This window comes from Aspergillus bombycis (genome assembly GCF_001792695.1).
Source record: "Aspergillus bombycis strain NRRL26010 chromosome Unknown contig00064, whole genome shotgun sequence".
Taxonomy (NCBI): domain Eukaryota; kingdom Fungi; phylum Ascomycota; class Eurotiomycetes; order Eurotiales; family Aspergillaceae; genus Aspergillus; species Aspergillus bombycis.
Window position 1 is genome coordinate 177,264 of NW_019170066.1, and position 14,959 is coordinate 192,222.

Sequence of the window (14,959 nt, forward strand, 5' to 3'; positions counted from 1 at the left end):
GAAGATCTACAGTCTCCGAGGATCGTTTCGATAAGGGATTCCGAGCCAGAATATCTTCACAGGCAGCCAGAACGTTCACATGAAAGGCTAGACTCCTGTACAGATGAAGATCCATATATAGTAACAAAGTTGTCAGTACGAACGAAACTGGTTCGGAGACGAAGCTAACGGGAACAGGCAACCGCCGATAAGATAAGATGCCACTTGGGAAGGGATGATGCCTGAGAAAACAGGATGGTGTACGTATGGAGAGAGCGAGAGACGACGCGATGTGATGGCATGAGGAACATAACATCACGTAATGGAGCCCGCATGGATTCTGACCAGCTCTCTTCCCGCATGATGAAACCATTGGCTTTTCTTGCGTGGCCTTTTCCTTTTTCACATGCATTTGAAAAGAATCCTCACGACGAGTGATCCACCCACTACGTCATGGTTTTGCATCTGGTTGCCATTGAAAAAGGGCCTCGAGTCTCGTCTCGTCGTCGGTCTCTGCACACAACCGAGTAACAACGAACTGGTACGCAATCGTCTTTTTACTTTTTCTTGCACATCAATTGACGGGCCAGTTCCCGTAGATTCGCAAAACCCAGCCACCATGGTTCAGCCCGGGACGTCCCAGTCCTCTTGGGTGGACTTCATCAAACACCCTTTCGTGGGCACCTTCACCTTCTTCTATCTTCTGTTTCAAGCTGTGATCAACTGGTTCTTCGCCCCGGCCCCTCCACCACCCGCTTCGCTCGTCAATGGCCTTCCCAAAAAACGAGTGGCGGTCATTGGCGCTGGGTTAACGGGCGTGTCGGCCGCAGCTCACTGTGTTGGTCATGGTTTCGACGTACAGATCTTTGAGGCGCGTTCCAAAGCGAAGGGACTGGGAGGTATCTGGAGTGTATGTTGGATTGATCCCCAGATTACCAGACCGTAGCTGATACCATACCCGGGCAGAGAGTAAACTCCACATCCTCCCTCCAGATCCATAGTATCATGTACCGGTTCCATCCGTCGGTGAAATATGATAACGCGTATCCGACCCAAGGAGAGATTCGTGAGCAAATCGTCGACGTGTGGAAGCGCTATGGCTTGCAGAAGCATACGGCATTCGAGACGCCCGTGACCTCCGTGAAGCAGACCGAGGATGGCAAATGGATCATCAATGACGACGAAGAGAAGTACGGCCGCTTTGATGGCGTGGTAGCATCGGTTGGTGTCTGTGGGGACCCGAAGATGCCGCCGTTGCCCGACCAGGAGCAGTTCCAGGGCAATATCTACCACTCATCGGAGTTGGATGGCAAGAACGTGGAAGGGAAAAAGGTGCTCATCATCGGTGGCGGTGCCAGCGCCATTGAGGCCCTGGAGTTCGCAGTCCAGTCGAAAGCAGCGGAAATTGATGTCCTGTCGCGGTCGGATAAGTGGATCATCCCCCGGAACGTGCTGGTTCAGTCCTTGTTGGCGTTGAACATCTTTGGCATGGAGACATCCTTTTCGTGGATCCCGGAATGGCTCCTGCACAAGCTCTTCTATCGGGACTTGGAGGATATTGCCCCCTCGGGCGGCCTCTTTACGACAACGCCGATGGCGAACTCGCAGCTCTTCGACAAGATTCGGGAGGGCAAGGCTCGGTGGCTGCGCGGCGATATTGTCTCCGTGAAGGAGAACGGGATCCTTTTCAACCGCCGCGCCAGGAAGGTGCCCAAGGGTGGCCCCGGCCATGAGTCGGTGGTCCCGGGAGATGTTATTATCATGGCGACTGGCTTTAAGCGTCCGTCACTATCCTTCTTGCCGGACGATGCGTTCGAAGAGCCGTACAGTCCGCCGAGCTGGTACTTGCAGGTGTTTCCCCCGAAGTATCCGGAGATTTGCGCCAACAATAGCACCTACGTGGATGCGATTGGAACGGTGGGCAACATGCACATTGGCATCTACACGCGCTTCTTGCTCATGTTCTTGACGGACCCCTTGACGCAACCTACGGAGGGTCGCATGAAGACCTGGATCGACTTCACGCGGTTTGTGAAACAGCATTCCCCCACGAACGCATTCGACTTCTTCACCTACTCCGAACTGATCTACTGGTTTGTGTTTGTGATCCTGGTCAACCCATTCCGGTGGAAGTGGGCCCCGTTCGTGCTGTTCGGCGTTGGCCGCGCGCTCCCGATGGGGGTGGTCCGGCAAGAGGAGTCGTTCCGCAAGCAGTTGAAACAACAGCACTAAAAGCCGCTGGAAGGCCGGCTGCTCTTCCATTCCGGTTGGTGGGACTGGAGAGATGCCGCGCCCTGAAAAGTGGATGACGCGACACGTAGATGATTTCATGAGGTCATGTCTGTTTACATAGTTGACGCATGTTCCGAGGCATGTAGCAAGCGCTTGAATGAATGAACATTTGATTCCAGTTACCATGCAATGGCTGGCCATGCCAGCGCCCTGTAGTTTTAAATCAGCCATGTCAGAAAATCATCGATGGATTCCACGACCAGCCAACGCTAGAACCCGGTGATACCCAGAACTGGCCGAGGTATACTCCGGAGTAGTTATCAACCAACCGTCCTCGATCCAGCGCATCTGAGTTGCCAGGGATCGAACATTCCAGGCCGGAAAATCGGTCCGCTTGACAGGCTTCCTTCCCCATGGGGTCCAATGGATGTATTTGCCGGAGGCCAAGGCTGGAATGACCACGCGGGAGGTGGGAATGCGAATCCGCCTTTGCTCCATACGGGGGTCCCTCAGTGGCAAAACGTCATGGACGATTGGAGTGCTGGATCGAGACTTGGGGACGGCCGTCTTGCCAAGCGGTCCAGAATGGACAGACAGGCCGCAGGTCGGCTCTAGAAAACCGTCTCCATCCAGATTCCCTATGCCTCGGGAAGGTAAGGTGAACTCCAACAACGACAGGGAGTTTGAATCGAGACGAGGAGACGTCATGTCAATCTTTGACTTTCGGAGTGGGAAGGATGGCAAAAAGATTGTTCGGGTCCGAAGAGGGTTCCTCGCACCAACGAGGCCGGATGTCGTGTGGGCTGACGCCTTTACCGTGGTTCGTCTCATAGCTCCGTGAAGCTATTGGTGAGCTCCGGAACCCAATTGATAATCGATGAAGGTTCATGCATCCCACAAAATCGCGCATAAATCCGACAAGGTTTCGGCCCTACCCCAGGGCTACCCTGCCTGTGGATTGTCCGGAATGGATCCTTATCCTCGCATGGTCTGATGGGGGGGATTGTAAAAGGTCGGGTTCACCGGCTGCTGGCTGTCGCGGATGTAGGTTCTGATTGAGTGTAGTCGACCCGATCGTCTTGACCGGGCCGGTTCGGTGAAGGATGGTATGGATCATTGGAAGTTGCGACGAAAGACCTTTGTCGCGAATCATCATGGACCAGGGTTGGCAAAGCCAATCCGGCCGTATGTTATCTCTAAGCTCTTCGGTTTCACATCCTGTGGTGGGCCTGCCGAGGCCAGTAGCGAGGGGAATTGCTATGATCGGCGCCAATTCCTGTACCTAATACACAGTGCGACTACGAGTAGCTGAGCCGTTTGCGAGGGTCTCCTGAGTCTTGGGACCTAACTCTGCCGGGGGTCGGCATCGTGAAAAGCTTACCAGAGGGCGAAGTTCGACGAAGGATTTCGCCATGCTACGAGACCCAATTGGACATCCGCTGTGCTTCTGCTCGAACGACACACACACACACAGAGAGAGAGAGAGAGAGAGAGAGAGACACGCGGTTTCGAACGGCATAACAGGTTTGGTATGGTTCATGCGAGTCGCATCCGTTGGGCAGACTGCGATTGCATCTTGGGCCATCTCCACCGGCGCGGGTGGGGATACCACATCGTCCCTGCGTTGGTCAGCTCCACATTCCCTCGATTCTGGTCTCTGGACCCTGAAAAAATCTTTTTCCTTCGTGGGGAACGAGCGGTTTCCCACAACAGCTCTGCACGAGTTGACGTTTACTGGCATTTCCGCCACGTTCTGCTTGCCCGTCCATCCGGCGTTGTGCCCCGTATGCATGCTAAATCGGGGGTGTTCCTATGTTCTGTGAGGAAGCAGTTTGCCTTCCCAGGCGATATATTTAGAAACCCCGAGACAATTGCAGTCCCTAATATGGTGCCCATGCGCCCCATTGGCTCGTGCGGATGGAGTCCGATGGGCTCTTGGAAGGAAGTTGGTAGTAGCCAGAACCCTAAGAGGAACTTCTCGATGTCAAGGAACAATGTCCCGTGCAGTTGACCCAAATAAGGGATCTCAATCACCCCCCAAACACGACTTGGCAACCCGCTAAAACGAGGAGATTCCAGCTGTTGACCCAATGATGCCCGTGGTTGCGGCCCGCGTCTTTGGGTTTATGGACCTCGGCCCACATGGCGTCCCGATGGTGGTTTTACTCGTCGCACTCCAACCACAGCTGAGCTGAACCATTAATAAAATTTACTCTGACTGGTGGGGACTCCATTGATCCTTCGGCCCTTCCAGTCCATTCATGTATACGAATCTGCTGATCAGGGGCCTCGACGTTCCATTGCCCTCGAAATCCATTGGCAACCAGACTGCATCTCGGGGATGCGACCCAGCAGAAAGTCAAGGCCACTTAATGTTGGGCATCGGCCTTCGTTCGGGCATGCTGGGGCCTTGGATCACCTCGCACTGGTATCCTGGGTTAGGATAATGGCTCATCTTCTTTCGAAGCACTGCGGCCGGAAAGGGGTGATGGCGATATGGCTAGCCGTTGAGGACGAGCTGGCCCCGATCTGGTCCATGGCGGTTGTTTGTCATACCGTCGATGAAAAAAAAAAAGCAATGTAAGCCCTAACGGTTTAGCAGCTGACTCTATCGAAACAGGTTGGGGACGAGTATCCAGGGAGTGGATCTCGGAGTGCCAGCCGCGACGATGGATCTTCGCTGCTCCCAAACAGGCAAGTGATAAGTGCCAGCGGATCTTGTCCGGCTCAGAATAAGATTCCTCGATCGTAGAGCACTTTCTCAATTCATGGAGATCGGAGTGGCCATCCCCTATGTCGACCAATCTTCGCACTAGGGTGTAAGTTTCTCCATTTTTGGGACCAACCCATTGGCAAATGACAATCTCGTCAACTTGGCTCGCCTGCCTCGGACGTGCATCTGTTATATCATGCATGCAGCAGCCCACTTCGTGACCCCGGGGCTAGTTGATGCACAGCGACGTCTGCTTTCATCCACACAAGGGCCTTGTTCTTTTGCCATTCGTGATGGCAGATCTTGGCTTTTACAATGACAAGTCATTTCTCCCTGAACAATGGACCGAGTTCGGCCTCGGCGTTGTCATAGTATTCGTGCGCATGGGTGTGCGGATCCGGACGGTTGGTGTTCGAGGTTTTCAAGGCGATGATTATTTCGCGTTTCTGGTAAGAACAACTCTTTCTTCCTGATGCCCCTGCCATGCCAGTATCTGGGAATGCTAAAGATATGTACTAGGCGATAGGCCTCCTAACCATGGATGCGGTCACAGTACATCTCTCATGTAAGAACATCTCTCCCAAGGCTGGGTGCCGTCGATGCTAACGTCCAAGAAGACGTATTAGGCACCAATCTGGAGATCCCGCACGGTCTACACGATTCCCTCACACCGACCCAATATTCCTCGGTTGTAGCAGGCTCCAAGGCGGAACTCGCTGCCTGGTACTCCTACACGGCCCTGATCTGGGTCATGAAAGCCAAAATGCTATTCCTATAGTGAGAACCTCTGCTGCACCCTGATCACACCCAGAAGCTAAGACGAAATCCCAATGAAATAGCAAGCGTTTAACCATTGGATTATGGCAATCACGGGTCATCAAATGGCTCGCGGCCTTTTGTGCGATTGCCTACGTTGCGGTCTTTCTAACCGTGACGTTTGGATGTCATCCGTAAGAACCCTAGGATATCTGTCTCTGTTCTTATGCATACGCCCATATGCGCTAACACGCCCTGCCTAGCATCTCGAATAACTGGAGAGTATATCCTCCACCATCCAGTAAGGACCTGCTCCTCTCGCGAGGGCTGCATGATGTTAATGCCATCTAGAACAGTGTGGACTCAAAATCCAAAACGTGATAGTGACATGCATCTTGAACGTCACGTATGCATCTCTCCCGCAGTCCCCTCTCGTTGCAATCGAGCTGACCCGTCCCTGACATAGCACTGACCTAGCACTGTAAGGAACTCAGACAGCCCAGAATGTCCCCTCTTACTCATATCTCATCGATCCAGGCTTTTCATCCCAATCCCATTGCTCTGGAAAGTCAAAACATCGCTCTCTAGGTAATGCGCAATGCACAAGGATCCCTCAAGAGAAGACCCCTCCTAACTGACCTCCTCCTCGGGAATAGAAAATTCGTCATCGCCATATTCCTCAGCTCCGGCATCTTCGTCATCGCCGCGTCGATTATTCGGACTACTCTCACATTGGAAGCGGAGCCGTCTAGCATCACCGTCAACCGATGGGGCATCCGCGAAACCTTTGTCGGCGTCGCCACAGTGAACCTTCCCATCCTGCGCCCGCTGTTTACGAAGAGATTCTGGAAGTCGGGCTACGTGGAGGATGGCTCCAGCGGCCATCCATACGGGTATCAAGGCGGATCGGAATCATATAACCTGACGACACAGACCAGGAAGAGCGCACGGCGGGAGAGCATGAAAGCAATTAATGAGTCCAGCGAGGATGGAAGCTACGACGTCTATGTCAGTACCAGCTATAATGTGAAGGTCGAACAGAAGGATACGCGCGAAGGCGAATCATCCGACAGCCATCAGTTCGGACTCCACCCCAGTAGTGTTTGGGAGATTGATAAAAAGTCGATAGTCTAATGGAGCACTCCGGCCAGGCCTAGACCTTGGTTTGTCTTTTGACACTACGTTTATTCTAGACCAGAATTTTATTCATGTATGTTCGTGCTAAAAAAAAAAAGAAGGGAACTGGGGGCGAGAGCGGCTTCGAGCTCCACACCCCTTTTAAGGCAGCATGGGAGTGGTAACCCCTATCAGAGGGAGAGATACTACTAAGACACACTTTCATTAATAGCTTGTGTCTACTATATCCATGGTGCCTTCAGATCCTTGGCTCAGTCATAGATCGGCCAGTCCGCCGAGCTTGCGCGGGGACCAAAAATCGGGTTCACTCCAGGGTTATGTGGTGAGGGGATACATTAATTGGCTATAAACGTTGCATTGTATAATTAGGGTCGATAGCCTTGCAGACCGAAACAGGATAGGATCGCGAGCAATAAGAATTCATGCATATTGGCATCCGCAGATCCGTCAAGTAGGGGTGGCAGCGAGGTGGGCTTCAGTCGTAGGATGGGAGCAGCACCTCGTACTCATAGTCCAGGCGATCGGCAGAGACGAGACCCATCGTCCCTATGGGAAGGCCCTGGGGTGGAGCCTTAAGTTCGTCTCCGAGCTGTATCGACGCAGAATCTTCGTGTTGGTCCACAAGGCGTGAGATCGGGATCGGCGCCGATAAGAGTGCGTTGAGGATATGGGTATGGCCCACCACCAGGCGCAAGTCACGGTCGGGATGGGAACATTCCTCGTCCAGTTTTCGCTCGCATATGCGAAGTAAAGTCAAGTGGTGTCTGTCCATTTATGTGCGCTGCTTTCGGGCATGATAGGACTCATGTTGTTTGTGTCCCGGAAGATGTTGCAGTACCTGCACCCCTCTTCGCTCTTATAAGGAGTACTTGCAGTCAGATGCTTTCCTGCACTGCACCAGGCGAGGCCCATCGGAGAGCCCTGTCGACGACAGGCTAGACCGTGAGCTCTCGGGTCAGCATATTGGCACGACTCGTGGTTGGTCTCCAAGCTTTCTTCGCCGAACCAGAGGCACCGCGAACCTAAACCCCCAAACGCCTGTTCAAGTGATCTCGCCACTGCCAATCGTCTAGAAGTGGCCGAACTGCCCCAGGTCCAATCCTAATGCGTCGTTTGACGGATTGCCTAGCTCAGTGGCGTGATTTGAAAGCTGCTCTTGTGTCATGATACCGAACCTCATCCCCGTCACCTCATACGAATACAGCTAATCCAGCACCGTATACATATCTCGAAAATGGTCTATCGTAGCAACCTCAACACGGTCGCCCGTCGGATCCCCAGCTTGATTGCCGTCACTCCCAAGCCTCGAGTGCAGCCATGCGTCGTCGCGGCGCCAGGGAGGCTCCCGAAAGCCAGAGCGATGACTCTGATGCCTCAGTTCCACCGAGGCCCTTCCGCTATTAAACGACTGCTGGATGACTACGATCGTTATCTATCAGGGCATTCCCTCGATCCGCATCCCCGGGCATACGCACCCACTTTTGACATGCGCGAATCGAAGGATACCTACCAGCTGGAAGGGGAGCTCCCCGGCGTGAAGCAAAGCGACGTGGAGATCGAGTATGTTGACGCGCACACGATCAATATCAAAGGGCATACGGAGCATGCGTCTGAGATGGAGGAAGGGTCCTGGTGGATATCCGAACGGTCCACTGGAGACTTCCGCCGGTCATTCAGCTTCCCATCCGCTGTTGATCAGGAAAACACCCGTGCGCGGCTGAAGGATGGAGTGCTTTCGGTGACGATTCCAAAGGTGGCCTCTACTTGGGATGTGAAGAAGGTGAAAGTGGAAGAGTAGGGGAAGGGAAACTGGACTTCAAATTGCTATGGCGATGCGACATGAAACCACGTTCTCTCGGTCTTTCTATGCATGGCGTTTGCTTTGGCGCATTTATCCTCTCACACCAATGTGTGACAGCTTCTTCGTCAAGTTGTGTATAGGGGAAATTTGATACGGGGCGTGATGGGCTGGGGGTTTCACTATTTTTCTTATACGCATATTCAGCGAGACTAAAATGTATCCTTTCTTTCTCTGCCCTCCCTGTTCTTCCTCAGCAGCTTATATCAATTTACTTTAATCATTACAAATCGACCTCAGCCGTAGGATAGCTGAGACTTGATCAGGAGTGCCGACTCTCGTAGTGCATAAATATACCCAACCGAGGCCATTCCCCTGTCACAGAAACAGCAATCCACATCGCATACAGCTCCCTTCACGCGTAGCCCAATCGACGTGCTAGGAAATGATCCACCGTGGGGTTGATACGCCGATTCTGAATCGAATGACGACATCGGGCAGCGTGCAAGCTTCTCCCGGCAAAGCGATCCAGCGTTTGAGGCGGATATATCTCACACCTCCCCACGTTGAGCCGAAGGGTAATTCGGTCCCAGACAGTGGATTTCCCCTCATGCTTTTCGTGGTACTCCTTGCGTTGTCGTTGTGATTTCCCCTCTCAGGCCACTTGAGCGATTAACTTGGACGAATTAAAGTTTAGGGTGAGCCCTCCCTTACTTCGTATATAGAGAAGAGACACCGGCCATCCCAGCAACACCCGTTCCTTGATCTTGCGCCAGCGCATTCTCCAAGATAAATCCAGAGCGTCTAGAGATGAATTCGACCGAGATCGAACCTAAAGCCACGAAGCACGCCGCAGAGATTCATCTCCAAATCCGGGTCTTGTTGGCCATCTGCGTCCTGATTTATATCGTCACAGCCCTCTGGTAGGTACCACTGCGGAATCTCAGCGTAACTAGCACATGTCATCGGCTGATGATCGTATGCGTAGAGAACTAATCTGTAAGATTTACCAATAGGGTCCTGTTGAGAAGCTATTATATTACCACGCTGCATCTGGACCTCAGTGCCATCTTCGATCCGTCGTTCTCGGCTCCCACAGCCACAGAGGAAGAGAGAAGACTGAATCTGCTGGAACGAGTCGCACCGACCAAGCCGTTTCTAACGTGGTGGAAATCGGTTCAAACCGAGCGCAGCCCCCTCAAAGACTACGATCGTGTATTTGACTGGTACGCACCTTGTCTTTCCTGGAAAACCGTCTACCGTGGAACGATCTCATTTGGACTCACACCTTGCCAGCGCAATTTGCCTCGAGCCCGTTTCTAAAACGTGCCCAATCCACATTCTTCCCTGCCGACATGTCTTCCACAGCCGGTGCCTGGAGACATGGTTCTTGAACTATCACTACACTTGCCCACTGTGTCAGAAGCCTTTTCATGTTCGCGTAGAGAGCAACCCTGATAGCGCGGTGTAAGGTCTGTGAAGCAGGTCTGTGCATTTGTAATCGAGCAGAAGCTATGCTAAATACACTGAAGCCAATTCCCGGTAGCTTATTGCAACTTGAAATACCCCCTACACAGCCCATCCGACGTAAATACGCCCTGAGGATCAACCTCCCTCTGAATTCTTCTCAGCCTCTGCCGGTTTGCCTCGCCATAGCCTAAAAACGGGTCTTGGCCCTTGCTCGCGTAGTTGATATAGAGCCATGGATTATGTTTTCCGGCATCTTTGGTGGCAGCAGTGGCCCTCTTCACCCATTCTGCTGCGAAAGCATTCATCCGGTCGTCATCTTCTGCTTGTTGCCATCGGACAGTCAACAGAGCAACTGTAGAATGTTTAGCATAGAGTCTGCCTTGCAGCGACAGCATGGGATCACGGTTTTGTACTTGCCTGATAACGGTCCATCAGCATCTATCCCGGCAGCGTTTCCTCCTCTTGCTTTCCCTGCGCGAATGGCGGCCTCGTACAAGGGCTGGATAACGAGATTGGGGAAGAAACCGGGCGCCTTCTTGAGAGGCTGGATCTCTTGGGCCATTATATCCTGAATGTGCCTGTCAAGATCCGCAGATGGGGAGTAGGTAACTGTGGCGAATAGGTTTCTGTGACCAGTCAATCCAATACGGCCTCTTGTATAGGAACTGGATTAAACAACTTACCGACCACCAGGCGGCGTTGCCGACGCGACTTCAATACTAAACTGGCTGGTCCGATCAAGGCGAAGAGTACTGCGCTCAAACGGGATTTGATTGAGTTGCTTGAATGGCGCGGGATTCAAAACCGGCAGCGAATACTCCGGCGAAACCGCAATGGTAAAGTCGTCTCTCTCCTGGTCATAGCCATAGTCATAGTAGAACGCCATATTCGTATCGTTCTTCCAACTTGTTGTTAGTTCGTAGGCTTGCTCCAAAATAGCGTCTCTCTGATCGGCTGTATAGGCTCTAGACCCCCCGAACATCTGGCCCTGCCGGACAGCCTTCATCGTAAAGTGAGTGACGATACCGAAATTGTTCATACCTCCCCGGAGAGCAAAGTAGAGATCCGGGTGTGTCTCTTGGTTGACAATCGCAATAGTGGCATTGGGTAAAACGATCTAACCATGTTAGCCCCATATTGCACGAAGAGTAGCGCACTTCCCCATACCTCATACTCGAAGATGTTATCCATGGCGAGCCCGTACTTGGACGAGAGATGAGAAAATCCTCCGCCGAGGGCATAGCCTCCCAAACCAACATCGGCGACTCGTCCGCCAAGCGTGGTCAAATTGTACTTCTCTAATCCCTGGTACAAGCTCAATAGAACGTGGCCACTCCCCACTTTGGCGGTTTTCTGATCGGGGGATACCTCGACTGATCTCATCTTTTGCATGTCAATGGTGACGCCGCCAGGTGAAACAGAATCATCGGGGTCTCGTGCATGACCACCACCCTTGACCGCGAACCGGCATGAGGTGGTGATGATAACATCCAGAATGGCTGACACGTCTTCTGTTGAAGAGGGCTGGACCCAACAGGCGGAGTGTGTTTCCTGTTGCTTTGTATCCCAAAGAGTAACATTGGCATTACCGAGGGAGTACGCATCGGGTCCGAAGATACTCGCTAAATGGGAACACTGCAGCCATCTTAGAAAGCTATTCGCAATAAGATCAGAAGTACTTACTGCTTGGACACATTCGGGTACAACAGGGGTATTTTCTTGGTTGGCGATTGCTGCCCCAAAGGCGATAACTGGGCCAACAGCCAGGAATGCAGTAATGAACGCTGACCTGATTCCTGTCATTGCTCTGAGAATACAATTGTTGCTCATGAGTGTCTTGTAATGATGCTCATGGGAAAGATGGGAGCCTTATATACCATTCGACAGAGACTGTTCCTGGCTATAGAGTCGTAAATACGGCGATCTGCAACACGCTCACTCCGGAGGTACGATATTAACTCCTAATTGATCTTTCTGAGACATGCCTTGAATGTTGGGCTACCATTCGACTGACTACTGTGATAGACGTGCAGATAGTCAGGCCGCTGCAGGGTGAACGCACTCACACGTACTCCGTATCATTACGGAAATGTGTATTCTTCATGGAAGCAAGAATGGAAACTGTAACGGGCCATATTATGGGACCTATATCACCGTTGATAACAACTACATACAGGTTTGTGATTGAACGGTGGGAGCTTGCCAGCAGCAAGGAGTTATCACCCCTCCCGTGCCGTATCAGCGACAAGACTATAGGATATGCAAGTATAATCACAACTAACGTAACCTGCTGAGGTGGAATGTTCTTAAATCCGAGAACATCCTTGCACCGAGTGGGTCTGCGTAAGCAAGTTGCAGTGACCTAACTTTGCCGATCTTCCTCTACAACAGAAGATGGATCTGTCGGCCAATGTCTTCAGAACGCTTGAAGCTTTTATATATGCAGATAGCCGGGCCTTGGGGACGGACACTTGAATATAGAACAAATATAATCCCATGAATCCAGTATATCTTTGGGAATGATGACAGCGAAGTCTTGCCGTGTGGAACTCGGTAAGGCCATCTTGCCTGCCAGACGCAATGCTCGAAGCACTGAATCGAGATACACCTATGGCAAGATAGACTTTCATTGGACCTGGATGCTTTCAATAGTGTGGCCTTGTCGCAGCGAGTAACAGCCATTCAGGTTTATTCAATACTGTGCATGATCATTGACTGATCAAGACCAGAGCCTTCGAGAACTGAAGATACCAGTTAGTATCGCTAGGTAGAATTTGTACTTCGGTCAATATTCAAACAGCTGCATTAAGCGACGCATCACGTTTGCCAATGGAAGATTCGCTCGTTTCTCCTTCGCCAACCCTTGCACTGCAAATTCAGTTGCCAGATCCCTTCCTTCACCTCGAAGAATCCAGACAAGGCATATTTAATATCCCTTCATGGTCTGTCTCTCGACTGTTATGCCCTCCATGACGATTCCAGTCCCTTCCCCGTTCGAAGAACATTTCGCAACGATGCATTGTACACCATTTCTCAGCCTGTACCTGTGCTACCCTCATGTCTCTGAATAACTTGAGAAACTTAGCCCTTTCCCCGTCGGAGCTGCCACATCACGGAGCATGAAACCACTACATAAGAAAGTGAACGATCACATTTATCAGTCCTCCACATGAACCGGGATAAATACCCAGCGTGGGCTGTGAGCTGAGTCTCATGTCTGTCAGCAAGACGACGTAGGAGTTTGAATCAGTGAGCATCCCCTCCACAGCTGACAGATTTTGGAGGTCTCAGAAGGAGACCATAATACGCCGGTACTAACGGACCTAGTCATGATCGAAGTTACATACCTATCAGACAATGCAGAAGGCAGACGCCAAGGAAGGCGGAGCGTGTCTGAGAATCATGATTTGGAATGTATTGGTTGTGCACTCGACCTAATCCCAACGGATGGTCGGAATAATCGCGGACGAACAGGAATCGAAGCTATCAATGATTCTGCAGCTGAAGAGGATGGGATCCGTATAGTATGTGGTTAGCGCCAATTAGGGCTAAGCGAACTTCTTCCCTGTCACATGCTGGACGAATCACGTTGGAACTCGCCTTAGTCTGCAACTTGAATGCACATCGCAATCTATCCTGCATTGGACAAGGACGATACTCCATTGATTTGCCAAGAACGTACAGATAGCCTTATGCCGTGGAATGCATGGGAATGCCCGACGCGACACAATCATTTTTGCTTGATTTCGCATTCACCTCGCGCTATTACAGGCTCTTCTCCGTTTGAATGTGCGATTGTTGCTGCTCGACAAGGCCTACGTTAGAGGGATGGATACGGCACCCCTGTTTCTCTTCAAGACAGGCGAGGCTGGCCATGGTTCCAAGAAGACAAAGGATCCCACTATTGGGTGACAACTATCTCTGAAGTGTCGACGATTGGTAAACCCGATGAATGTGAACCCTTCAGAACCGTACCATGCCTGAGACTATTGTCACTAGCGCAACGTTTGCGGAACAGGCGGTCCATGCCTTCCAAGAAGCTAAAGGCAAGAAGGGTCCTGTTTCAGCCTCTAATATTATCGATTTGGCGTTAATTTTTCCGCGACAGGGCTGTCCAAGGGTCCGGACATGGCGCATACACAGCAAACGCAGCTCGCTAACCAAGGGACAATCGCCCTTCAGTGGCGGCCTGTTTTCCCCATGGTAGGGCCCATGCTGAGCTCAACTGCCAAGATCGTATCCGGAAGTTGTCTGTCGAAAGCCACCGATCATTTCCGGAATCAGTCCGAAGTGCCGCCGTTTGACTTGCTCCCTGACGAGCCCTAACCGTGAACTGAGCGCCGTCAACCAGATCAGAGAACATTCAGAGTCAATTGTGATGCGATTGGCGGGGAGCGAAAGAATTGGCCTAAAAAAAGGCCACGGAGATCCACTCCGTCGGTCGAGGAGCCGAGTTGAGTCTTAGCCCGGTGGGGGACCAGCTTTTAAACAACCGATAGCGTCGGAAGATTTCTACCGGCATGGATTTCTGTCTGACAGTCAAGCAATTGGGGTTTGGGATAAATTATGCCAAGACCTTCCCCTTCTCCTGCTCAATTTCGTTCCCTCCTTCGGCTAGAGAAACCCTCTCGATTAGTTCCAGTATGCTGGCACGTCTCCATCACCTGCTCTTAAACTGAGACCGATGGGGCGCACCAACGAGCAACGGCGAACCTGTCCAGGGAGCCATGAGATGGGTGTCAACTGTATCAGCGAGAGTGCACGGACACAGCGACCGATTTATAAAGCCCGCTAGAGAACGACAACCCGATTGAAGAATCCCAGAATAACACTCAAACCAGATTACGATAGGCTGATCTCCTACGAAAAGCAAG

General features: G+C 51.8%; 5 protein-coding genes across 5 annotated transcripts; 4 read left to right on the forward strand and 1 right to left on the reverse strand.

Annotated features, from left to right (window-relative positions):
- Positions 1-598: 598 nt before the first annotated feature.
- On the forward strand, positions 599-2,211 carry ABOM_007614 (flavin-containing monooxygenase; the record flags this gene model as incomplete). Its single annotated transcript, XM_022534743.1, has 2 exons — positions 599-889; positions 946-2,211. The coding sequence occupies 2 exons, from the start codon at positions 599-601 to the stop codon at positions 2,209-2,211; spliced, it is 1,557 nt and encodes a 518-aa protein (XP_022387579.1).
- A 3,006-nt stretch (positions 2,212-5,217) lies between these two features.
- Positions 5,218-6,814, forward strand: ABOM_007615 (uncharacterized protein; the record flags this gene model as incomplete). The annotated part of the gene is made up of 7 exons (XM_022534744.1): positions 5,218-5,373; positions 5,478-5,701; positions 5,764-5,874; positions 5,944-5,981; positions 6,065-6,086; positions 6,147-6,161; positions 6,337-6,814. The coding sequence occupies 7 exons, from the start codon at positions 5,218-5,220 to the stop codon at positions 6,812-6,814; spliced, it is 1,044 nt and encodes a 347-aa protein (XP_022387578.1).
- A 1,237-nt stretch (positions 6,815-8,051) lies between these two features.
- Positions 8,052-8,615, forward strand: ABOM_007616 (Hsp20/alpha crystallin family protein; the record flags this gene model as incomplete). The annotated part of the gene is made up of 1 exon (XM_022534745.1): positions 8,052-8,615. One exon carries the CDS (start codon positions 8,052-8,054, stop codon positions 8,613-8,615), a length of 564 nt encoding a protein of 187 aa, XP_022387577.1.
- An 810-nt stretch (positions 8,616-9,425) lies between these two features.
- Positions 9,426-9,938, forward strand: ABOM_007617 (uncharacterized protein; the record flags this gene model as incomplete). Its single annotated transcript, XM_022534746.1, has 2 exons — positions 9,426-9,538; positions 9,632-9,938. The coding sequence occupies 2 exons, from the start codon at positions 9,426-9,428 to the stop codon at positions 9,936-9,938; spliced, it is 420 nt and encodes a 139-aa protein (XP_022387576.1).
- A 224-nt stretch (positions 9,939-10,162) lies between these two features.
- ABOM_007618 (FAD-binding oxidoreductase) lies at positions 10,163-11,888 on the reverse strand (the record flags this gene model as incomplete). The annotated part of the gene is made up of 5 exons (XM_022534747.1): positions 10,163-10,502; positions 10,580-10,711; positions 10,769-11,202; positions 11,253-11,720; positions 11,769-11,888. The coding sequence occupies 5 exons, from the start codon at positions 11,886-11,888 to the stop codon at positions 10,163-10,165; spliced, it is 1,494 nt and encodes a 497-aa protein (XP_022387585.1).
- Positions 11,889-14,959: the final 3,071 nt, after the last annotated feature.